The sequence below is a fragment of the Mus caroli genome, unplaced genomic scaffold (assembly GCF_978045245.1).
Source record: "Mus caroli unplaced genomic scaffold, Mus_caroli_1 scaffold_2, whole genome shotgun sequence".
Classification (NCBI taxonomy): domain Eukaryota; kingdom Metazoa; phylum Chordata; class Mammalia; order Rodentia; family Muridae; genus Mus; species Mus caroli.
In genome coordinates, this window is record NW_028227257.1 from 148,551,791 (window position 1) to 148,576,840 (window position 25,050).

The following is a 25,050-nucleotide window of genomic DNA, read 5'->3' on the forward strand; positions in this document are numbered from 1 at the left end:
CCTCTTCATCTTGGTTGAGAAGGGTGTGCCCAGGTGGAGGGCAATCCCATCTCAGTCCTGTCAGGGAGCTGTCAGTGAAGGATGGAGACTCCATCTAGAGCCAGGAAGGTCTCAGGCTGAGAGGTAGATCTAAGATCTAGGTTAAAGACCAGCCAGGAAAAGAAGCTACACCCTACATACTTCACTCTTGGGCTCCAATCTGAGCAGTGGATCTTACTTCTTCCTTTCTTTTGAGTCAGAGTCCTGCTATTATGTATCCCTGACTGGTCTGGAACTCTGAACATAGAACAGAGTGGCCTGGAACTCATAGAGATCTGCTGGACTCTGCTTCCCAAATGCTGTGTGCCACAACCCCCAGATTTCTATTTATTTATTTTTATTCATATGGATGTTTTGCCTTCCTTTGTATGTGTGCAAACCATATATACGCAGTTCTTATAGAGGCCAGGAGAAAGAGTCCGGCCACCTGAAACTGAAGTAGCACACAGTTATGAGCCCCCATATGGGTGCCGGAAATTGAACCCAGAGCCTTTAGAACAGTGCTCCTAACTGCCGAGCCAACTCTCCAGCTTTGTTTATTTATTTATTGTTTTTTTCCTGTCTGTCTGCATATAAGTATACGCACATATGTTAAGTGCCTGAGGAGGCCAGAGACAAATGGATTTCCCCGGAACCGGTACTACAGGTGGGGATGAACTGCTGATGTGGATGCTGGAGATTGAACTGGGGCTCAGCGCACTGCGTGCTCTTAATTGCTGAGCTATCTTTCTAGCCTAGATCCAGTTTCTTCTGTTGGACCAAGGAAGTCAGCTTCCCATAGCCTCTTACTGCTGTTGAGCTCTTCAAACTCTCCTGGCACAGATAGGGCTTTCTTCCCTCTTCCTGGCTAATGCAGACATGAGCTTCCCATTGGCACTGTAACAAGTTGCAGCATATACCAGTTGCAGAAGCTCACGTGTACTCTCTTCCACTTCCAGATGCCCACGCTCGCATCAGTTTCATGGTGTCCACGGGGCTGTGTTCCTTCTGGGATTAGAGGAAGAATCCACTTCCTTTCCTCACCCAGCTTTACTAAAGCCTGTATGCTGAGACCAGGCTGCACTCTGGAATAGTCACTGTGCCATGATGCCATGGTGGTCTCTGAGCGTTCCTGAGACACCACCCTGACACAGGGCTGGATCCTGTATTGCTCCTCTGGGTCAATCCACAACTGGACGTTGACTCTGTACAGGTTTCTTTTCCCCTCCCAGTGTGCATGGAGTCAGGGGATGTGACCACTGGAGGTCTGTATCATGAAGCTTTCCATGATGGAGTGCCACCTTCCACGGCCCCCAGGAGCACCTACAGCAAAGTACACTAAGCCTTTTCTGTACTGGGAACCTGACACACACTTCCCACTCCTTTCCCAGCCCATGTCATATTTATTGGTGTGAATCAAACCGATTGGCTTTACATCTACTGTCCTGAGCTGGAATCTGGTCTCACCCGAAAAGTGTAGCCGTTGAGAGTCCTAAGAGAAGAGATGAGGACAAGATTGGCTAAGATAGGACAGGGGTTGGTGGGTCATTTCGGCAGCACCAAGGGGAGATGGGAAGAAGGCTGATTCCTGGTGACTGGGGAGGAGAGGTGCTGATTCCGAACGCGTAGAGGGGCGGAAGCAGCAGGATGGAGCCTCATACACATCCCAAGCACTAGCGGGCCAGGGTCTCCACTGCCCGACCTTGGGCGCGTCCTCACGCTCCGCTGACAGCGGGTCACTGCGGCCCTGAGAGGGGCGGGGCTCGGACGCGAGAGGAGGAGGAGCCTGAGAGCGGACGGGGCGGAGTCATGTTTGTGAGAGTGATAGAGCGCCCAAGCAAGAAGGGGGCGGAGTTTAAGGGCGTGGTTGCGCGGGGGCCTACGGGCTGGGCTTTGGGCGGGGCTCAGGGCGGGCCCCGGTGCGCCGCTGCGGTCCACGCTTCCGGCCCGGTGCTCCATCAGCTGCTCGCACCTTCCGCCCAGCGCCGGCTTTCCGCGCGACGATCGCCGAGTTCCATCTTCGCGTGGCCTCTGCGGCGCCCGAGCCCGCAATGTCGGGCCCCAACGGGGACCTAGGCATGCCGGTGGATGCGGGCACGGAAGGAGAGAATGACAGCTTCGGGGAAGCAGGTGACCTGGGATGGAGTGGTGTTGCTGAGGCGACCTTTGCGTTGCCGGGAGTGCTGTCGGAGGATCTGGAATCGGGCGGGGATGTGGGGCGTGGGAGGGACTAAGGAGATGTCTCACTCTGCCTGAGTGGCTCTGGAGTTGTCCCCACAGCCACCTCGGAGGCGATGGTGAGCAATAGCGAACGGAGCGCTGCAGTGCTGGAGAACTGTCGCTATCCAGCCCTGCTGTCGAATGGGGAAACTGAGGCAGCTTCAGAGACGCTTGTGGGTTTGGGATTTGCTTCAGACACTTTCCTCGCTGAAGAGGGGGCGGGTCCTGCATGGCTCTGCAGGAGGTGTTGGCCGGGTGGGCGCCCCACTATGCTGAGTCAGCACCCCAGCCACCTGGCTTTGCTGGTGTGACCTGCTTACAGTGCTTGGGTGCAAGGCACTGCAGAAGGACCTCAGGGGACTCATCAGCCCACATACTGCTTTTGCACGTTTGAACCTCAGTTTTCCCATCAGCAATATTGGGCACATTGGTGTCTTCTGTATTGAGGTGTAGAGGGATTTAAGGGGAAATGGGATAGAAATGGTGAGATTCCAGAGTACAATTTCCTTCTGAAAGCGGGTTTTTGTTTTTGTTTTGTTTTGTCTGAGTGTAGTCAAGTCTGGTGCCTTACCTAGAGACCAGGCAGGACTTTACTGTGCAATAAGGATGGGGTATGCTTTTGCTTTGTTATAAAAACTTTATTAAGCTGTAGGTCACACTGTTGGTTGTACCATTTAAAATGTACAGTTTCATATATTCACAGTATAGCCATTGTCACAACAGTCTCAGAATATTTTCAGCACCTGGGTTCTGCTCTTTAATAAAGGTTGCCATCCACCTGGAGGTAGGTGGTGGGTCACTAGTGTTGGGGAACAGTGACTGCTGGCAGCCATGGTGAGCATAAGGGAATTTAGTGAGGAGGTGGCATAACTCTGAGTGACATTGAGATGGTGGGGAGGAGGCTGTCCCAGGACAAGAGCATTAGCCAGGAAGTACCCTGGACATAGGTGGAGCCTGCAGACCTCTCCTGGCCCTTCTGCTAGCCTCCCACGGCATGCAAAGGATGGATCGGAACAGCTGTCCACTAAGTACCTGCCGTGGCCAGACCCTGACTGAGTTCTCAGTGTGCTGGAACCCTCAGAGTCTCCTACACCATTCTAAGGAGTGGCTGGGCTAGAGCAGATCTGGCACTCAGATCTGTGACCTCCAAGTCTGAGTTTTGGCCCTGTCACCAAATGCCATGAAGATGGACTTTAAGATCTAGCAGCCTTCAGAGGCTCTAGCCTCTGTGAAGGACACCCTTTCGGGGTCATGAGAACCATTGCCAAGAGGCAGCACATTTACACTCACGCCCCCGTCGCCTTCCCTGGGTCTCTTCCTTAAATCCACCAACTACTTCCCTTTGTTCCCAAGTTGGCAGCTGAGTGTTTCTGAGTCATGGGCTGGCTCGGAAGTGGGTCCCGCAGTGGGCATGGACCCAGACCTTGGGTCCTAAGGGGACACAGCATTGCCAAGAGGCAGGTCAAAGAAGCTGTAGAGGAAGGAGACCGGGGAAGACTTCTTGGAGGAGGAGGTATTCTGATCCGGTCCTTGAAGGGTTGTTGGGGCCGATGGACTCTAGATGTAGACAGTGGAGCAAAAGCAGGGACTGGAAAGCCAGAGCTTCATTCATTCATGCTTTCACTCATTCATTCAGTAAGTACTTATTTGTGTCATCGAGGGCGCTGGGGAGACAGCAGAGAACGCAAGACCTGTCACCTCTCCCACAGCTTTATAGTTGAGTGTGAGTATGGGGCGAGCACAGACCAGCACCCGAGTGACCACAGCAGTGATTCCTGAAGGAGAGCTGAGGAGAGGGAGAGGATGGAGAACCAGGAGAGAGGCCTGATGCAGTGCCGACAGGGGAGGCTCCCCTTGGTGATAGCTAAATTGAAATAAGTGGTGTTCATCCCAGAGGGAAGGACAGGAGTGCCACCCAGTGCCTCCCAGGCAGGGCCATCGGTCTATTCAAAGGGCCTGAGACAGACAATGCTGATGTGAGGGGCAGAGGGCTTTGTGCTGTGTCTGTCAGCCCTGAGGAGACACAAGACCTTCCCTCTGTCTTTTCCCCTTCCTCCCAGAGTATGCTGCCATCAACTCCATGTTGGATCAGATCAACTCCTGTCTGGACCACCTGGAGGAGAAGAATGATCACCTCCATGCCCGCCTCCAGGAGCTGCTGGAGTCCAACCGGCAGACGCGCCTGGAATTCCAGCAACAGCTTGGGGAGGCCCCTGGCGATGCCAGCCCCTAGGTGCCGGGAGCCCCCATCCAGGCCCTACCCTCACCTCTCTAGGCCATGTTCTGGCCTGGGTAGATACTACTTGGCTTAGACACCATCTCGGGCACTGGCCTCCGGATCCTAGTGGGTCTACCAGCCTGGACCAGTCCCCATTCACTGCCCATCACCCTTCCTGGAGTCAGGTGCAATCCTACAGTTCTCCCACTTGTCTGTCTCTCTCCCCTCCATCCAGACTGAGAGTCCGAATTAAAGATGTCTCCCACACCACTGCCCCCTTCTTCTTTGTGCCCAGATGAGGACCCTAGTAGCCACTGGAGGGCAATGGAACAGAGACCATGACCCATGGGCCATGTAATGGGGCTCTGAGCCACCTTTCATTTCCAAGGGTGTGGGTGAGATCAGGCTAGCTGGTGTGTTGCTCTGGCAGCTGCTTCCCAGCTGATGCAGGCACACTGTGTGACTGAGATACAGTCAGACTCCCTGGGCACTAGGGCCTTTCGCCACCGGAACCACCCCCTAGGATTTGACGGTAAACCTCAGTGCCTTCCTCTCCCAGCTGGCACTGGCAGAGCCAGGCTCTTTACCTCCAGCAGGGCTAAGGATGGCCCCTCACTGCTGCTGTCTCTGGGTTGGGAGGGCTTTGCCCTCTTGGTGAACCAAGAGCTGAACCTCAGTGGCAGGGATACCCTAATACTAACTCCATGCCTGGCTCTGGTTTTTGTGAGGTGCAGCTGGTTAGAGGCTGGCTGTTAGCCAGTCTTCCAGTTTTGGCAAGTCACAAGATCCTGCTAAGGCCTCTATTCATCTCTAACCTGAGGGTAAGAACAAGGCCATCTGCTAGGGTCACCAGCCATAAGGATTTTCTCCCAAGCTGCTGTCCCAGCCCTGATATACTAAGAGGGAAACTGAGGCTCAGAGAGGGGACATGCCTGGTAGTCCATCTCAGGGAGCCTGATTTTGGCTTCCCTGGTCCTTCACCATACTGTGTCTGGAGAGACTGGGTGCCCCACCCCCACCCCCGACACAGTGCTGGTGGGGACTGCATAGCCAAACTACTGACTCTTTATTGGATTTTGAGTAAAAACACCAACCGCTTGAAGATTTCCACACAGATACCTAGGAAGCATTAGCAGACTGGGCCTTAGTCAGGCTGAGTGGCCAGAGCTCCCTCTCTCAGGTTTTGAGGCGTGTTGAGCGCCGAAGGGGAGGAGGGAGTCCGGGGGATCCAGGCTTCACCTTGCTGGGCATTTTCACTGTGTCCTGGGGGCTGGGCTGGTGGCTAGAGGTGAACAGTGCAGTCAGGGCATTGCGGGCGTTGATGGCACACTTGCGGCTCACAGGCCGGGTAGGAGGAGGGCTGGGGTTCTTGGCTTTGTATTTCTGGATACAAAAATTTTCAAAGTTAGGCATAGCCTAGTGCACTCCTGGCCATCAGCTGCTTCCCAACTTGGGCCAAAACAGTATGGATCTGCTGTGTGACCCTGTGTGAAGCTCTTAGCCTCCCTAGGCTCTGGAGTACTCCCAACCCCAGGCCCCAACATACACACATACACACATACACAGACACATACACACACACATACACACACACACCATGAAAAGCCAAGTTCAAGTCTCTCCCTTCTGTGGGAGTATGCTTGAGAACTGGCTTGATTCAACAACAAATTGCTGCTGGCTTGGACAGAGGCTTTGGCCCTGGGCAGAGCAGTCAGACGACCACTCACCTGCAGGTTCTCAAAGTGGGCCAGGGACTTGCAGTGAGAAAGCCGCAATTCTGAATTGCTGTCGTAGAACTTGTGACAGATTTGGCAGACATAGCCCATCACTGGTACCAGGAAATCCTCACCTGGGGACAGACGACAGCAGGGTCTGCACACCTAAGGCCCCCCTCACCGGCTGGGCATCACACTGGCTCTGGGTGGGAACAGAGGTGTCGGGGTGCCTGTCTGGGATGATGTGGCTGAGAATGGGGGCTTAGCCTGGGGTCTTACCATAGGCTGTGTTGGGGCTGTACGTCTCGGAGCCCTTCCATTGCTCTGAGGATGTTTCTCTTGGCTTCACCTGGAGAGGGAGTAAAGGCTGAGATATGGGGCCTCTGGTCCCACCTGGAGACAGCCCACCCGAAGTCTCCAGAGCACAGCCGTTCATCCCCTCAGCTCGCAGGTGGGAAGATCCTGCCTCCCGTATGTCCTTCCGACATATGCTCTGTGGGTTTCCTTCCCCCAAACTAAAATAAACCCTTCTTTTCTTGGGCTGTGTTATTTTGATGTTTGAGTGTGTGGGGGCATGGGTACCTGAGGCGTCCAATCTCCAGGAAGCGGAGGTACAGGCAGTTATGAGCAACCTGAGAGGGGTGTGGGGAATTGAACCCAGGTCCCATAGAAGCACATGCTGTCACCACCTGGTCATCTCTCCAGCCTTTATTTTGTTTCTGATACAGGGTCTTCATCACACTTGACAGAGCTCAGTCCTGCTTCAACCTCCTTCCTGCTGGAGCCTCTATGACCCCACCTCCCGAGGGTCCCGGGGTTGAATCCAGGGCTTTGCATATGCATAGGCAAGCACTGGACTATAATTCCTAGCCCTCTGCCCTCGCCCTCCCCGCCCCCAGTCTACCTGCATTTCTCTTAGTTTGTCCAGAAGCAGCATGAAACTCTTAGATAAAGCCTCGCAGGACCATGGACCGTCCGTCTGCTGTACACGCCTTGTGTGCCTGTCTCAACACTGTTCTCTGCCCTCCCTCTTCCCCACAGTGGCTATCCTGGCCAGCCTTTCAGGCCCTTGCATGTTTCACCTGTCCCTCTGTGCTTATTTCCATGGTCACGACACAGCCCATAACTGCGTTGTGTTGGTGCCTATTAAGTGCCAGCATGGTGTCTGGGCTCCAGTAGCCACCAACAGCCCACCCCACACACCTGCTTGCAGAATTCCTCCTCAGCCTCAATCTCTTCTTCTTCTTCCTCATCGTCATCCTCGTCCTCTTCTTGACCACTCTCAAAGCAACCGACGGCGTCCACAGTGATGAAGTGGTCCTCATCTGGGCTGCCTGTCTCCTTTTCAAGTGTCTTCAGCTGCCCGAGGAATGCGTGAGGAGCTTAGGCCAGCTGTGGGCAGCTAGCATACACCCCTGAGGGCTCTTACCCCGCCCCCCAGCTGCTCTATGATCTTATCGGGAGACTTCATGCTGAACTGAGGTAACTAGGGTTACCTCTTGGGCCTTGTCCTTGTGTCCCTGGGACTTCACGTGCTCCACAAACTTTCGAGGGGTCCTGAAGTAACGGTTGCATATGGTGCAGAAGGGCCTCAGGGATTGTTTGGCAACCTGGGGAAAGGCAGGGAGGCCACGTGGTGCACTGGAGCACGCCTAGATACAAGCCACCCTCTCAGTGGCTCAATGAGACCTCACCTCTCAAACCCCCAGGCCCAGCTCTGCTCCGCCCCGGCAGTGGGACATGCAAAACCACTTCTCTTCACTATGTGGGATGGCGGGTGGCAACAGAGACAGAATAAGAGGAGGACAGCCGCCAAAGACTCCCCAATGAGCTAGGGGCTAAATAGCAGGGTGAGCAGGTGCCTACACTGAACAGATGGGCACAGGAAAGCCCAGAGAGGAACATGACTGACTCACCAGAAGTCTCATAAGTGGCAGTCACATGGAGACAAAGATAGACCTCCCTCCCCACCCCCAGCTAGGATGTGTCCCATGTGAGGACCCTCACAGCATGAGTGACTCTCGTACCTTGTGCTCCTGTGTCCTGCGGTGCTGGATCAGGTCTCCCACGTAGTACACCTGGCAGGTGTTGCACCAGCGTTTGGGCGGAGGATCTCTGACGGCAATAAAAGCAAGCAGCGGGTGATGCTATATTCTCCTAGAGTGCTCCAGAAGGGAAGGGTGCTGCACTTCAGAAGCTAGGGTATATGAGGGGCCAGGGTCCTAGTCAGAGCATCAAAAACACAAAGGACAGAGTAGCGATTCCTGACTCTTCTATAAGTGGGAGCTAACAGACGGAGCCAGGTGAATCACAGAGCAGCCAAGAGTCCCTGTCCTTGCCCTCAGTGGAACCTCCCCCATCACGGACTCGTACAACAGTGCCGCCTGAGAAGGGGTTTCATTTGTCTTCATCTGGGTTTACTGTCATTCTGAATAAGTCAGCTCATAGAAGGTCTCACTGTATAAGTGGCCTTAGACTCTTGTGCCCTGTCTCAGCCTCCCAAGTGCCGGGATCACATCTGGCTTTGTTGCTGATACTCTGCAACTGTGAGGCTTCCGAAGTTATCCAGGTTCCTGGATCCCCCTGGAAAGCTGGGAGCTCTAGCAACCACCTGAGGCAGCTCCCCCAGGAGACAGCCCTTGTCTCCCAGGGCCCAACAAGTCTCAGCTTGACACTCTCCAATGACTCTTTCCAGCCCTGCAGGCTTGGGACACCCCACTGGGACCTACAGCTTCCCACCAAGCCTTCTCACACCAGGTGCTAGTTCCAGATTCTGGGTAGACATTTCAGACCAACCACATCCCCTGTGACAATGGATAGATTCAGGGAAGGTCTCACCCAGGGCCACAAGATGACCTGGTCCTTACCACTGTGCCTCTCTGGTTGGGGCTAGCACACAGATCAGTGGGGGTAGGTCTCTCTGTATTACAGCTCCCCTCTCTTCCATAGGAATGTCACACTGTTCTTACCTGGAAGGGACCTTAGGGGACTGTCACTACACCCCTCACCAAGACATTTTACAGGCAGGAGAAACTGATGATCAAAATTGGAGTTAATGGTATGCACAGCTGGTTGACCTCCCAGCCAGCCAGTCTATTCAGGGCCTGGCCTGGGACGCTGCCTGACCCACATGAGCCTCTGCCAGCCCCTACTTACTCTGCTTCTTTCTCCAGGATGTCCCGAGGCATGGGCAGCAGGGACAGCAGGCAGGTCTGGCTCGAGTGTTGCATTTCCCCAAGCCGCTGTTGGTGCTGAGCCTCTGACATGTGATCCTGGAACTCCTGCAGCAGGAATGCACCAGAAGCAGTCATGAGCCACAGCCAAGGGAAGGACAACTCCCAATGTCACGGCCACCCTGGGTCTCTGATCCTCCTGACTCGCTTTCTCCCGCATGTCCTACCAGCATGTACCACCACAACTGGCATTATTTTACACAGCTCAATGTAGGCCATGGCAGGGAAGGTAAACTGAGGCATTGAGGAAATGCATATCCATTTCTGAGAGTGCTTCTCTGATAAGGAGCAAGGCTCTAAGTGGCCTTGCTCAGACGAGGACCACAGTCACAGAGGTAACAATGGCTACTGGTAATAATACAAGATCATTAGAAGAAACTGGGGGGGGGGGGGGAGGTGCTGGAGAGATGGCTCAGTGGTTTAGAGCACTGACTGCTCTTCCAGAGGTCCTGAGTTCAAATCCCAGCAACCACATGGTGACTCACACCCATTTGTAATGAGATCTGATGCCCTCTTCTGGTGTGTCTGAAGACAGCAATGGCAACAGTGTACTTATATATAATAAATAAATCTTCAATTAAAAAAAGAAAACAGGGGCTGGTGAGATGGCTCAGTGGGTAAGAGCACCCGACTGCTCTTCCGAAGGTCCGAGGTTCAAATCCCAGCAACCACATGGTGGCTCACAACCATCCCTAACGAGATCTGGCGTCCTCTTCTGGAGTGTCTGAAGACAGCTGCAGTGTGCTTACATATAATAAAAATAAATAAATCTTAAAAAAAAAAAAAAAAAGAAAACAGAAACTGAGAGGTTAAGAACACTGGCTACTCTTCCTGAGGCTCTGGGTTCAACTCTCAACACCCACATGGCGGCTCACAGCCACCTAACTCCAGATGCAGGAGATCCTGTGCCTTCATCTGGCCTCTGTGGGCTTCAGACCCATGTGGTGCGTAGACATGGGGCCAAAGCAAAGAAATCATTTTTAAGTTTAAAGACAGATACTGAGTTCTTTTTTTTTTTTTTTCTTCCTTTTTTTGGTTTTTCGAGACAGGGTTTCTCTGTATAGCCCTGGCTGTCCTGGCACTCACTTTGTAGACCAAGCTGGCCTCGAACTCAGAAATCCGCCTGCCTCTGCCTCCTGAGCCCTGGGATTAAAGGCGTGCGCCACCACCGCCCGGCTGGATACTGAGTTTTTGCTCTATTGCCCAGGTTAATGGGAAACTCGTGTGCTCACAGGATCTTGTTTTGAACCCCCAGGCACCGAGAGTAATTGGTCTCCCCAGTCAAGACTGCTATCTATCTACCTATTTATTTATTTAACTCTGCCTCTCATGGGTTAAGCAGTGGCTGAGCTATATCCCAGCTTGCTTGCTTCTTTTCTTTTTTCTTTTCTTTTCTTTTCTTTTCTTTTCTTTTCTTTTCTTTTCTTTTCTTTTCTTTTCTTTTCTTCCTTCTCTCTCTCTCTCTCTCTCTCTCTCTCTCTTTCTTTCTTTCTCTCTTTCTTTTATATATATATTTTTATTTTGAGATAGGCTATCACTAAGTTGACCATGTTGCCCTCCTGCCTCAGCCTCCTAAGTAACTACTATTACTAGTAATGCTGCACTTGCTTGGGCCAGAACTGGGCGCAGAACTTCAATGTCAAGTGCTGTGTCCTAAGACGCACAGCGGGGGTAAGCTCCTGGCTGGCCTCTTTGAACACAAGAGGAAAAAACCCAAGGGTGGGATTTACTTCTGGAGACCCTGATGGCCAGTCACAGCAGATCTGAACCAGGTTTTCCTAGATCCTAAAAACCTGTTCTACCAGCTGATCAGGAAATACGCCTATACAGGTGTATGGCCAAGGGGCAGTGTAGAAAAGGCAAAGCCAAAGGTCCCAGCCCTCCTCCTCTGCCCTGAGTACCTGCTGGCTGCTGCTGCTGGCCTTGCAGATGTAGCAGAAGAACTGGAGGCTTTGCTTGGAGGGTGTGCTGGCAATGGCAGGGGTGGCAGAGGTAGAGTCCCCAGGGCGAGGTCCAGATGTGAGGGGTGTGGTGTTGAAAGCCCGGCTGTTGCTACTCTGCAGGATGGTGACCTTCAGGGAGCTCCCAGCCCCCCACATCTACAGCAGACACAGAGACACAATTTCTACCCTCTAGGTTAGGTTAGGTTATGTGACTGCCCAAACCTAAACAGAGAATACGATAGCCAGGATTTGAACCTAGATCCAATATATATGTCTCAGTATGTAGACCAGGCTGGCCTGAAGCTAGAAGAGATCAGCCTGCCTCCACCTCTCTAGGGACTGAATTAAAGATGTATGGCACCGCTCCTGACCTGGCTCTGGTTAATTCTAATGTCATCACTCATGTGATGGGGAAACTAAGACCAAAGGAAGAAAAGAGGTTGACTTGAAGTTTTGTTATAATGTAGCGTTGGGACCTGCCTGAGTCCCACAAGGAGGGTTTTACAAAGGTAGTGAAATGACATGGCTAGGAGAAGGACTGGCAGCTCTAGTGTGGAGTTGGCCAGGACCAGAAGGGACCTTTGCCACCAAAAGCACATCAAGATCTTAAGAAGGATCCTAAGGTAGCCTGGACAAGCAGAGCCCATGCTGCTGCCAGGCTCTCGGGCCCTCCTATGTGTACGCACCCCCAGCATCTCTCCCGCTCTCTTTTCACATTCTCCCAAATCCAGGCCACCAGCTGACGCCTCCCGGCTCTTTTCTTCACTGCTCTGGGCGCTTACTGGTTCTGGCAAGGCCTTGTCTGGGTCTGAAATGACATATACGTTCCTTTCCCACAGAGTCTACCATTTGGGGTCCAGATAGATCTGGATCCAAGAGCTGGCTTCTCTGTCCAGATATTAACCTGAATCCAAGACGGGGATGGTCCCAGAGCTGTATGCCAGGCCCACCCCTCAGTCAAGACTAAACAATGCCAGATCAGACAAAGAAGGGTTTGGCAGACCTGGATCGGGCCGGGAGTTCACACTCACCACTCCCAGCTTCCGCAGCGTTAGATGATAGCTGTGGTTCCGTGGCACAGGCTGGAACTGACGCTTGTTCTGGTGGGGGTACTGACCCCTGTGGCCCAGTCTGAGGCTGGTCCTGGGTCTTCTCTGATGTCTGCTCCTGTGACTGTGCTTGGGTGGATACCTGTGTCTGGGCCTGCTTCTGTGACTGCACCTGCCAGAGGGGCTGAGGCTGAGTCTGTGCCTGAGCTTGCTTCGGTGGGTCTGTCTCCCGTGGCTGCAACTGCCATGGGGGCTGTGATGGTACCTGTGGCTCTACCTGATCCTGCTGTGGTGCTAAGTGCTCTGGAGAGGTCTGTGTCTGTGCCTGCCTCAGCAGCTTTGGCTGGGTCTGGATCTGCAGTGCCTGTGGCTGGATACGCGGCAGCATTTGGACTTCTGGTGGCTCAGGCAGCCGATCCGGGGTCTGTGTCTGCTTTGGTGCTGTCATCTGGGTCTGAGGCTGGACCCTTGCTTGTGGCTGCCCTGTAGGGCCTTTCTCAGTGGACTCCTCTGAGCTAGCAAAGATCCAAAGATAAGCAAAAAGCCAGTTGTGGTGGTCTATGCCTTTGATCCCCTAGGGAGGAAGAGACAGGCGGATCTCTTCTGAAGAGTTGAGGCCAGCCTGGTCTACATAGTGAGTTCTAGGTCAGCCAAGATTGTTTCAAAAATGAAAACAAACCAGCAAATCCAAGAAGACCAAAGCTCTATCTTCCCAGAGGCCTTTGATCCAGTTCCTAATCCCAATTCTACTTACAATTTGGGATATGGGAAGATCTAAAGCTATCCGGGCCTGCTTCACCTAAATAAATGTAGTGATTCTCCACCTCCAAATTGCAACCTGATTTTAATTAGCCCTATAAACCCAGCCCCACCTCTTGCACTCTGCAAGGACCCCTTCCTCCTGGCTGTCCAGCTTGGCCTCCAGGTGGCTCATCCCAGGTAGATCTAGGGATGAATGTGACCCTCTCCCAAGTGGAGGCCAAGGCCTAACTTTATAGGCTGAGCCCCAGCACGGGGCCAGCATCACTCACCTCCTGCACCTCTTGGCTGGTGGTTCCAATGCCTCAAAGGGCTCAGGTTCAGGCACTTGGGGCTCACTCAGCATGCTATCTGGACCGACTAGTGAATCTTGGTCTGCAATGGTGGCAGATGAGGAAACACAGCTCCAGGAGATGACCCTGGCTTACTTGCCACCAAGATCTTCCCTGCCCTGATGTCCCTTGTGAAGGGCAGCCGCCCTTGTTTCTCACCTTCAGTTGTGTCCATCTGGAGCTCCGTGGCTTCCTCAGACCCCTCTGTGGGGTCTTCCCTGTCTTCCAGAGGCACCGTCTGAGAAGAAGAATCCTGCTTCTTTTTAGAAACCATTTTTTTTTGGGGGGGGGGGGGTGTTCAAGACAGGGTTTCTCTGTGTAGCCCTGGCTGTCCTGGAACTCACTCTGTAGACCAGGCTGGCCTCGAACTCTAGACCGCCTGCCTCTGCCTCCCGAGTGCTGGGATTAAAGGTGTGCGCCACCACTGGCCAGCGATGCTGGGTTTTTTAGACACAGCTGTAATGCTGTAACCCTCCGGCCCTCTGCTTTTGTTCCTGGATGAGGATTTCACAGTGTTGAAATGTTTAGGCGGTGATTTAATGTTTCCTTATATCCTGCAGAACCCAGAGCCTCCAGTACCCCAAGCCTGTGCTCTACCACAGAGCCACAGCCTTGTGCCTTAAAAGTGACATTCAAAGCTGCCTGCCCCATGTGATGACCATTAGCCTCAGGTAAACACTTGAAACGGAGTCTCAATTAAGAGAGACGCTTAAGTGACATATTAGATATCAAAGTGTGATTACGATATTAGGTGATAGATTAGACTTAGTGGATTTTTTGTTTTTGTTTTTGTTTTTTAAGGACAAAATGGGGCATGATGAAATATATGGGTATTTTTAGGAACTTGAGAGGCTGAGGCAGGAGGATCACTTGAGCTCAGAAATTTGAGATCAGGCTGGGCAATGTAGGGGCACAGAGGTATTTGAAATTTGGGAGATAAGACCTTGTCTCTTGGGCTGGTGAGATGGATCAGTCGGTAAGAGCACTGACTACTCTTCCAAAGGTCCTGAGTTCAAATCCCAGCAACCACATGGTGGCTCACAACCACCCGTAATGAGACTTGAAGTCCGCTTCTGCTGTGTCTGACAGCTACAGTGTACTTATGTATAATAATAAATAAAAATCTTTGGGCCAGAGTGAGCAGAGTTGAGCGGAGTTGACCAGAGTGAGCGGGACCCACCGGAGTGAGCAGAGGTCCTAAAAATTCAATTTCCAACAACCACATGAAGGCTCACAACCATCTGTACAGCTGTAGTGTACTCACATACACAAAATAAATAAATAAATAATAAATCTTTTTTTAAAAAAAAGAAAAAGAAAAGACCTTGTCTCTTAACAAACAAGCAAAGGAAGAAACATCAATCAATCATCAAGGAAAGGAGGGTATCAGAGATCTTAAAGATTGACTCAGAGTTCCACTTGCCTGTGCCTCCTCAGTACTGGGACTAAAGGTGTGCACCACCACTGCCCGTCTTATTTTTTTTTTTTTAATACAGGTCAAAATGGTATTTTTTTCTAAATACTAGATTAACTAAAATATGTTTCATTGTATTATATTCATTTTTTGTTCAACTGTTTTGGAATGGCTGGCCTAGAGCTGTGTAAATGAAGATGACCTTGGATCTCTGAGCCTCCTGTACCATCCTCCAGAGTGCTGGGATTAGAAGTGTACTTGACTTTACCTGGCGGTAAGATGAACCTTATCTGTTCTTTCTCATTTTATTTTTAAAGCCTGAAGTTCTTTCTACATACATAGTTCAGGATGTTCTAGAAGGTGCCACCATCTTCCACCCCTAACCTCTCAAGTGTTGGGATTATGGATGTTAATCATTATATCTTGACCTTTTTATCTTTTTAATGTGGCTATCCAAAAGTTTAAGTCCGATATATGACTTGTTTTATTTCTATCAGACATTGCTGATGTAAAGAGAATAGCATTAAAGCCATTGAGCTGGCTTGGCAAGTGAAAGCGTCTGGCGTCAAGTTCTGTTCCTAGAACCCATGTGGTAGAAAGAGAAAAGAGATGCATACAGTTGTCCTCTGACCTCCACATGCTCACCTCAGCACATGTAAAAATAAATGATAATAATAAAGTAATAAAAAAAACTTGTAAGCCGGACGTGGTGGCGCACTCCTTTAATCCCAGCACTCAGGAGGCAGAAGCAAGCGGATTTCTGAGTTCGAGGCCAGCCTGGTCTACAAAGTGAGTTCCAGGACAGCCACATTGAGACCATAAAGATACCTGAAGTTCAGGAGATGATAGATGTTAGGCACTTTCATTTTATAGACACTGAGGCACAAAGACAGAGCATGACCTGCCCAAAGGCCAAAGGCCAGGGCAAGCCCAAGCCGGTGGAGCTGGGCTGACACTGGGGTACCCCTCCACTCGCTCCTGCTGAACTGTTCCACTCAAAGCACTACTCACCTTGCGATTGGGGTTGGTGGAAGAGGGGGTTCTGGCCTGTTTCTGGGTGTTCCTCCCTGAGTGGTTGAGCTGAGAAGGGTTTATTGGGACCCCAACAGGAGGAGGCCCCAGCAGGGACTGGCGAGTAGCCTGGGGAAAGAACTGCTGCAGATTTGGGGTGACCATCTGGGGTGGTGTAAGGTTGGGAGCTGCTAGGCTTGGGGCTGTCACGTTGTAAGCACGGAGGTTGCCTGTGGGGAAGAGGTGAGAAGAGAGGTCACACCATGATTGAATGGTCAAGGTAATATCAGGGGTTCAGTGCTCCAAATACCAGGGGAATATCAGAGATAATGTCTGAGGGGACCCTCTTATCCAGGGAAGCAGAGGTAAAGCCAGAGTAAGATCCACTGTGGGCACAAGTGAGGAAGGACTTAGGGTAGGTTTTCTGCTCCATCTGGGCACGTGAGCTGCCCCAGCCCTCAGACATGCTGTGGGCCCTCAGGTATGTGAGAGCCAGCACAGGGCCACAGGAGGACCAGCAAGCCACTGGTAAGTACCGTGTCCCCCACTGGCTTCTCTTCACCAATGAGAGGGAAGGCTCTGGCACTGAGCAAGGCACCCTTTCACTGTGTCAACCCTGCCAGGTAGCAGGGAGATGCAGCTATCAACACAGACACAAAACAGAGAGGTAGCTTGGCTAGCTCTGTCCTCCACACCCCAGGCATCGCCAGGTCCTCACAACTCTAGCACCCACATGCATTTCCAAGCAGGCTCTCCCTCTCTGGAAAACACGCCATCCCTCCTCAGAACTGCAGCAAATGGGACCTCTTTAAAGCTACATTCTGACCTCATCCCAGCCCAAAGCCTCCTACAGTTCCTTGTTCTTTTTAGGGCAAGGTCTAGCCCCACCCACTTCACGTGCCCCAAGTTGCCCTCTAGGAACATGTCATTGGGCAGACCTCTGAGCACCCCATTTCTGGGCCTTTGAACCTTCCGTGGAAGCTGTTGTGTTCCACTAATTCCCAGCATCCTTCCGCCTCCCTTTAAATCTTCCCTATCTTCCGTTCAGGAGGCCTTCCCTGATATCTGTATCTCCAGAGACCTCTATCCCAGGACCAACCCTCTTATTTCCTGCTACATCTCCTCTGACTCAGCTCTTTTTCCCAGGGAAGGCCCACAGCATGAAAGAGAGTTGGCATTCATGCCCAGATTCAGGGGCAATGCAGGGGAGGGCAGCACAGGCTTAAAGGCATAGGTCAGTTGTGCTGAAAGATGAATTCAAGTCCAGACTACCTCTGGCACCTTGAGCAAGCCAGTTCTCCCTCCCCTTGTCTGTCAAATGAAGATTCAAAGTCATGAATTAGTGTATCTGATAAAAAGGTACGGCAAAGACATACACACCATCCCAGAGAGCCATCCAGCTCCCAGAAACAGTAAGGCGGAAGATGGGAAGCCCTCAAGCAGAGACTGACAAAGGACACAGACAAGTCACAAAAATGACATGTGAATGCTTGGTATATGCACGAGCACGTGGAAATGGGAATGAAGACACTCACAACGCAGCGTTAGCCTTTGCAAACCAACTTAGTAAACGATCCGCGCACACACACAGTCACAGAGGCATAGGTAAAAAAGCATGGAGTACCCAGTGTTGCCGTAGGCATGGTGAGGCTGGCACCGTCATACGTGGCTGGTGGCATTGCAAACTGGTCCAGTCCTTAGGAAAGTAATTTGGCAATACTTATCAAAAGCCATCAGACATCCATCCCCGACTCAGTCACTCAGTGCTGGGGATCTACTGTGAGAAGAGTCTCAGATGTCAGTTCATCCCAGTGGGGTTTAGGGTTAAGGATAGAGAAGGGGGGTGAGGGGAGAAATGGATAACTGAGGTTCTCATAAGGGCACACGCCCCTCCAGTGAGAAACTAAAAGCTATCACAACAAACCTGGATTGAACCAGAACACTGGCTGGGTGCGGCAGCCCATGCCTGTAATCCCAGCCCTTGCGAGATGAGGTAGGAAGACTGTTTTGAGTTCAAGACCACCCTGGCTTACATACTAAGTTCCAGGATAGCCTGGGCTACAGAGTGAGACCTTTTCTCAAAGCAAGACCAAACATACCAGTGCATACTTTTAATCCCATCACTAGAGGCAGACAGATCTCTATAAGTTCAAGGCCAGCTTGGTCTACACAGTGAATTCTAAGCCAGCCAGGGATATAGAGCGAGGCACTGTCTCAAACAAACAAACAAAAACTCTAGCACTGCAAAAAAGAAAAGAAAAGAAAAACAAGACATGGCCTCTTTTTGGTATTAATCGTATAATCACACTCAACTTCCCAAGCTTCTTCCTAGAAAAAAAAAAAAAAAAAATGGAAAGAACTATAATGACAGGGTGCTGACTTTCTCCCGGAAATGAGGGAATGTCTTCCTACCGCTTGGGTTTGTTTGTTTGTTTGTTTTTAATGACTTTATGTTTTAGGATTTATCTTAAATTTTAATTCACGTGTTGTATTGGAGGCTGCCCTTGGAGGCCAGATAAGGATGGTAGATCCCCTGGAGCTGGAGTCACAGGCGTCAGGAGTTGCCCTGTGTGGGTGATGGACCCTAACTCAGGCCCTCTGCAGAGCAGCAAGAACTCCTGCCCTCTGACCCATGACCTCTGACCCATCTCTCTGGCCCCCGTGGGTTTTTTTTACTGTCACTGTTGTTTTTCTATTTTAATACATTATTTTCACTATGACAAGCATAACTTTTAAAATGGGAAAAGAAAAGGTGGTGTACATATGTACATATTGTGACCTGCCGTAGGGTTCTTCTCTCTCGAATTATCCACGCATCTTTTGAAAGTCAGCCCAAAAGGCTGTCCACGGTGTGGTCCTGGTAGGGGTGCCAAGTGATGGCTGTCTAATTAGCTTCTACCTGTGTTTTGACTATGGGCACATGATCCCTCTTCTGGGCCTCAGGTTGCTATCCTCATTTGTAGAGGGGGGTTACGGATGTGCCTCCCCTTAGGGTTATCAGCAGAGGCAGGAACGGCCAGCACCATAGCCCGGTAACCCTGTACTTAGCAGAGTAGCCTGTGGACTTCATCTCCTGGGAGCCCTGGTATCTTCATCTATAAGGATGCTGTCAGGGCCGCTGTGAGTGTTGGTAAGAATAAATGGGTTAGGAAGAAACTGAGGGCCACGGGGAACTGCCATACCTTGCAACTGCTGTAGGAGCAAAGCTCTTTGCAGCATGGGGCCATTGAGCAGGGAGGTCGAGTGGAGGCCCTGGAGACTCAGAAGCTGTTGCGGGGATGACTGCTGGGGGAGGCCCCTGTGTGATGGGAGTAGGGTGTCAGAGGGGTCCTGGGAAAGCCATCTACCCGGAGGTCCCTCACCTCCATTCTCTCCATCTCAATGGCAGATGGAGGATCCCCTCCAAGGTAGAAACTGATGACATTTAATACTCAAACAAGGATGCCCCTGGGGAAAAAAATAACTACAGGGAGCCAGGCTCCAAAATGTGGGTCTGAGCCGTCAGACCTCAGACTGCTCCTAGAAGTGGGAAACTCACCGGCTGACTGGCATGGACAAGGAGGCCTGTGGTGGGGACTGTTGCAGCAGCTGTTGGAGCTGCAGTATCTGTTGTTGCTGCTGCTGGAGCTGCTGCTGCTGGAGCTGCTGCTGCAACTGTTGCTGCTGCTGCTGCAACTGTTGCTGCTGCTGGAGTTGCGGGTTGAACATGGTGGCTGAAGTGGGTATGGTGGGTAGGGTCAGATCACCACTCTGGGACGATCCAGCATCTCTCCCCTCCCAAAACACCCACCCCAGCATAACGCCTGCTAAGCTTCACCGCTACACAGTCCCAGCCACGCCAAGAGCACGCTGCATTTATACCCGGGGCTTCCAGTTCTTCCGGTCAGCTGCCAGAACAGGATACACACACACACACACACACTGACACGCCTTCAGTTCTTTATCTTCCCTCCCATCTCTTCAACTCGGGCGGTCCAACATTCTAATCGGAGCACACCTTTCCACTCCCATCTCCTGCCAGTCAGTCACTCTACACTTCCTGGTGCTTCCCGAGCACCTACCTCCCTGTTTTGGATTCCGCTGTCCTCTCCCTAAATTGTGTCACTTAAATCCGTGAACCCTGGATGGGAAACGCTTCCGTCCGCCGCAGTACACCCCCACCCCGCTCTGTTGTCCCTCATCCCTCCACTCCCTTCCGCCGCAGATATAGCCAACGCCACTTAACTGATCCTGTGGCCTCGCCTGTCCACAAAGCCTGTAGGCTCTCTGCAAGTAGCCGCTATCCCTGCGGTCCACCCTCCCCCGGGTGCCCAACCCTCCTCCACTGTCGTTTCCGGGGCGGGCACCACGCTGGCTCCCCCTCACCTCCCCGCAATCCCCGAAAACCGAAACCGTGAAAGCCACTAGCGGACTCGTAGGGCGGGCTCCGGAGCTCCCGGGCTGCTCGGGACGGTGACCGGACCGGGACACTTCGAAGGCCCAGCGGCTGGCCACTCCCGCGCAGAGCGCCCTCTGGAGGTGCGGAGGCCTCAGCGCGGACGCCGCGGCGGGCGAACAAGCCTCGCGCGCTGGTCACGCCGCGGGGACCGCGACCAATCTGCAATCGCTAGAGCCGCGGTGGCTCCCAGGTGCTTCGAGGCGCCGGGCAGCGTAGGCTCCTGTCCCCAGATCCCAGCATCGGGAAGGGGCGATTCTGAGTTCCCACGGCCGTCTGTTTATCTGGCAGGGGCATAGAGGGGACCGACAGTCGGTCAGATCCCAACTGACCTCCCCAATGCCACCACTGTCCCCAGATCCCGAGTCCGCGTGGGGCTGGGACCAGAGCAAGCGGGCGTGAAGGGAGCGCGCGTGCGTATGTGTGGTGAATTCAGCTTAAAAAAAAGTTTTGTTTTTTCCATTTAAAAAAAAAAGATTTAGTTTATGTGTATGAGTGTTTAGAACGTATGTGTATCTGTAAATCGTGTATATCTTGTACATCCTGGAACTAGAGTTAGAAACATCTGTGAACTGTCTTGTGAGTGCTAGGAATCGAACCCAGCTCCTCTGCAAGAACAAGTGCTCTTAACTACTGAGCTATCTCTCCTCCTCACCCCCGGATTTTTTGTTTTGTTTTTTGTTTTTCGAGACAGGGTTTCTCTGCATAGCCCTGGCTGTCCTGGCACTCACTTTGTAGACCAGGCTGTCCTCGAACTCAGAAATCCGCTTGCCTCTGTCTCCCAAGTGCTGGGATTAAAGGCGTGAGCCACCACGCCCCGCCTCTCACCCCCGTTTTTTAAAGATGTATTTTTATTTCATGTGTATGAATGTTTTGCCTGCATGTATGTGTATGTACTTTGTATGTGCCTAGTGCTTGCAGAGGTCTAAAGAGGGCATCTGATCCCCTAGGAAGAAGTTTGTGGATGGTTGTGAGCCACTATGGGATGCTGGGAGCTGAACCTGGGTCCTTTGGAAGAAGAACAAACGTTAACCACTTAACAAGTTCTCAAGCCTCTGATTTCCTTTTCCGTTTCATTGTGTTGTGTAGCAGTGGCTACATATGGAAACTCACTATAGACCAGACTGCCTCGAATTCACAGAAACCCGCTGGCTTCTGCCACCACGTCTGACCCAGTTACTTTCTTTAATGGCTCTTACCTGCCCCTAAAAAGGTCCTGCCATTGCGGACACCCCTTAACCCCACTGGTCTTGGCAATTCTTTTACCTTGTTCATCCCCTCCACTTCCGCGCCCAGTGTAGACAGAGAGGACTAGCCGCTCGGTGGCGCTAGGGACCGCAGAGGACAGATCACTACTGCTGCAGTCAGGTGACTGCGCTAACCCGAGGCTCGGACTCGCCCGTGGGTAATGGGCTCAGGTGGCGAGAGTTCTCACTCCACTGGGACCTGTTTCGCAGTTGTTGGCGTTAATAGCACTAAAGTGGCTCATCCTGGCCAGAGCGAGCTGGGATGGCGGCGGCTGGGGGTCTGCGGCTGGGGTCTGCGTGTTTAGGAAGCTTGAATGGCTTAATCATCCTTGAAGGATAGGCGTATCTAAGTGACAGGAGTAAATTCATAGGTCGGAAAACTTCCGTGAACCCAGCACACGGGGAGGCAGAATCAGGGGGTCGCTAGCCAGCAATAATAATAATAATAATAATAATAATAATAATAATAGTTGTTGTTATTTTAAAGTTAAAAAACAAAACAAAACACAAACAAACCGCACTCTAGCTTGGCTGGGCGTAGTGGCCCCAGCCTATAACCTTAATGCTTGAGAGGCGGAGGCGGAATGATCTGGAATTCAAATTCAAAGTCAGACTGGATTAGTGAGACACTGCGGCAAATAAATAAATAAATAGATGTTGCGCCCTGGTTGGAGCACACGCGCAGGTAGTGAAGGTGGAGTCAGGATCGCCTTAGCCATCTGGCTTTGCAACCCTGAGGGACTGAAGGAGTCCTCTCCGCTGGTTTCTTGATCTGCAAAATAAGTGTCCCTTCCAGGGTGTATGTGTGTGTGTGTGTGTGTGTGTGTGAAGATGACATTACATAATGCTTAGCACTGACGCCGGTACACAGTGAGCTTAGCTAGTTGCTAAAGTGAAAACACTAAAAATAATGCTGGTGCTGGCGAAGATGGGAAGCCAGCAGGAGCTGACTGCGCATGCGCATCTTTCAAGGCCCACCACTGCTGAGCCCTTATCAAGGTTCTCAATGCCCTTTGCCCTTTGCCCGACTAACCCCTCTTGCAGGACTGTAGTTCAGGCAAACGGTGAGAAAAGAGACTTTAAAAGCCAGGACATTTGTTCCTGGAAAACTTATTTATAATAGCAGCCTGGAACGCAGTCAATTTCAGAGGGAAAAACTAAATAAGCCACGGTGTCTGCCTCTTAAGAAATTGAAAGCACATAGCCACCAGAAATTAGATTTTCAAAGGATATTAAACATTGACAACACAACATGGTGTAAACTCAGCAGGTTCCCAAACTCCATATATATTATATATAGTCTGAGTTTAGTGGGGGGCGGGGAACAGCGTGTAGCCGGCTCAAGACCAGCGTGTAGCCGGCTCAAGAGGAGAGTTTTACTTTTTTTTTTTTTCCTAATTTGCAATGATTGCTTTGGATCTGGGGAGAGAGACTTTCTTTCTCTTTCTTTCTTTCTTTCTTTCTTTCTTTCTTTCTTTCTTTCTTTCTAATGTGTGTGGTCTAGGACCTTGAAGATAGCTGAGGTCGAGGAAGGCTCTGGATCTACTGTTTGGAGCTAATTATCTTTGATCAAGTTCTTGCAGGCAGGATTCCCGCCCCCCAAAAGAGATATTTTTGTTTTTGAAAGAAAAGACCTCCCTCATGGAAACAGAAAATCCCTGTTGAAATCTCTTTGCTGCCTCTTAATTTTAATTTTAACTTTTATTACTAACGTGTTTTGTGTGTATTATGAGGGATTTGTGTGCCATAGTGTGTGTGTGTGTGTGTGTAGGTCAGAGGTCAGAGTTGTGGGGTCTGTTCGCCCCTTCCAGCTTTACGTGGGTTCTGGGGGGGGGTCCAACTCAGGTTATCAGGTTTTGAAGCAAGTGCTTTCACTCAGTGAGGCAGACCCTGGCCCTTTTGTCTCTATTGTGAAAAGCCTCTTTATCAAAGAATAAATTCTTAGACTCAGTGGATCTATGTCAGTGCCTACTTTGTTCCAGGGTCCAACCTGCTCCTTCAAGTTATGTCCGATGAACCCCAAAATCAGAAAGTAAAGAAAACTCGACAATTCCAGACCTGACATTTTTTTTTTCAGATGGAATACAGAATTGTTTTAAATCTCTCCCTGCCTCTAAAATCCAAGAGTTTGGATTTTAGAAGTTTGACTGATGTTGCATGAAATGTGTTTTAGTTGGAAAAAAGTTGTCATTTTTACTCTGTTTTAGATTTTTTTATATGTTTTGCACACATGTACGTCTGTGCACCACATACACAGACGTACCCTCTGGAGCCCACAGAGGGTGCTACTGAACGCCCAGAACTGGAGTCATGAACAGTTGTGATTATTGAACTTGGCCCCTCTAGTAAAAACAAATGCTCTCATAACTACTGAGCCATCTCTCCAGACTTACCCTGAGCTTTTCAAGTTAATGAGGTCCAGCCAGGCACAGAGCCTCAAGCCCGTAATCCTAGCACTCTCGGGAGGCCGAAGCCCAAGAATTGCTGTAAATTCAAAGCTAGCTTGGTAGCTAGCTTGTGTAGAGGGTTCTAGGTCAGATAGGGTCACATAAACAAAACCTTGTTTGTTGGTGTTACTGTTGGTGGTGGTGGTAATGGTAGAGGATGTAGTTCACCTACCAGAGTGCTTGTCTTGCCAAGCCCTGGATTTTACCCCAGCACCGCCTAAAACCAAATATTGTGGCATATGCTTATAGTCCCAGCACTTGGGAAGTGATGACAGAAAGATCATAAGTATGAAGTTAAATTCAGTTACTAGAGTACAAGGCTAGCCTGGGCTACCAGAGACCCTGCTCAAAATAATAATGATGATGGTGATGGTAGCAATAATAATACCAGTGTCTGGTTACTGAAGCCTCGCATTGTATGAGTTTTGCAGATCCCCTCCCCCACGCCAGCAACTGTACAATTTCTATAGTGGCTTCTGTCACTATTTTCTAAGTGGCTATTGACCAAGGCATCTTCATTCTGTAACCTGCTACCTCCTCAGCTCCCATTATTTCGATCTCCAGTGATGTCATGTGCCTCTAGACTGCAAAAGCAGCTGCTGAATTGTATTGTACCCATGCCCTTGGGATCTAGCTCATTACACCTGTCGGGTAAACGTCAATGAACAGGAGGATAAATGCAGGATTCCAGTACATGTACCCAATTACGTCCCTCTGTCCCCAGCTGAGTGGTTCCCCCAGGCAGCTCCTTCTCTCTCTCTTTTTTGGTTTTTTGAGACAGGGTTTCTCTTTATAGCTCTGGCTGTCCTGGAGCTCACTTTGTAGACCAGGCTGGCCTCGAACTCAGAAATCTGCCTGCCTCTGCCTCCCGAGTGCTGGGATTAAAGGCGTGTGCCACCACGCCCGGCTAATAAATAAGTGGGTTTTTTTTTGGTTTTTCGAGACAGGGTTTCTCTGTGTAGCCCTGGCTGTCCTAGAACTCACTTTGTAGACCAGGCTGGCCTCGAAC

The 25,050-nt window shown here is 51.1% G+C and overlaps 2 protein-coding genes across 8 annotated transcripts; one reads left to right on the forward strand and one right to left on the reverse strand.

The window, feature by feature from the left end:
* Positions 1 to 1,915: 1,915 nt before the first annotated feature.
* Positions 1,916 to 4,723, forward strand: Bbln (bublin coiled coil protein). The gene is made up of 2 exons (XM_021156273.3): positions 1,916 to 2,148; positions 4,299 to 4,723. Exons 1-2 carry the CDS (start codon positions 2,070 to 2,072, stop codon positions 4,469 to 4,471), a joined length of 252 nt encoding a protein of 83 aa, XP_021011932.1. The 5' UTR covers positions 1,916 to 2,069; the 3' UTR covers positions 4,472 to 4,723.
* Positions 4,724 to 5,505: 782 nt separating this feature from the next.
* Ciz1 (CDKN1A interacting zinc finger protein 1) lies at positions 5,506 to 20,488 on the reverse strand. Of its 7 annotated transcripts, none has more exons than XM_021153061.3 (18): positions 19,974 to 20,131; positions 19,451 to 19,625; positions 19,095 to 19,210; positions 17,537 to 17,608; positions 15,913 to 16,142; positions 13,647 to 13,740; positions 13,428 to 13,530; positions 12,674 to 12,911; positions 12,379 to 12,568; positions 12,034 to 12,155; positions 11,306 to 11,503; positions 9,328 to 9,452; positions 8,199 to 8,286; positions 7,668 to 7,781; positions 7,375 to 7,530; positions 6,451 to 6,520; positions 6,184 to 6,305; positions 5,506 to 5,839 (listed from the first exon to the last, which is right to left on the reverse strand). In XM_021153061.3, exons 2-18 carry the CDS (start codon positions 19,618 to 19,620, stop codon positions 5,633 to 5,635), a joined length of 2,415 nt encoding a protein of 804 aa, XP_021008720.1. In that variant the 5' UTR covers positions 19,621 to 19,625; positions 19,974 to 20,131; the 3' UTR covers positions 5,506 to 5,632. The 7 variants fall into 7 exon arrangements, with proteins under 7 accessions (XP_021008720.1, XP_021008713.1, XP_021008689.1 ...); XM_021153054.3 differs by having other exon boundaries at positions 12,662 to 12,911; XM_021153030.3 differs by lacking the exon at positions 19,974 to 20,131 and adding an exon at positions 20,278 to 20,488 and having other exon boundaries at positions 12,379 to 12,911.
* Between the last annotated feature and the right edge of the window lie 4,562 nt (positions 20,489 to 25,050).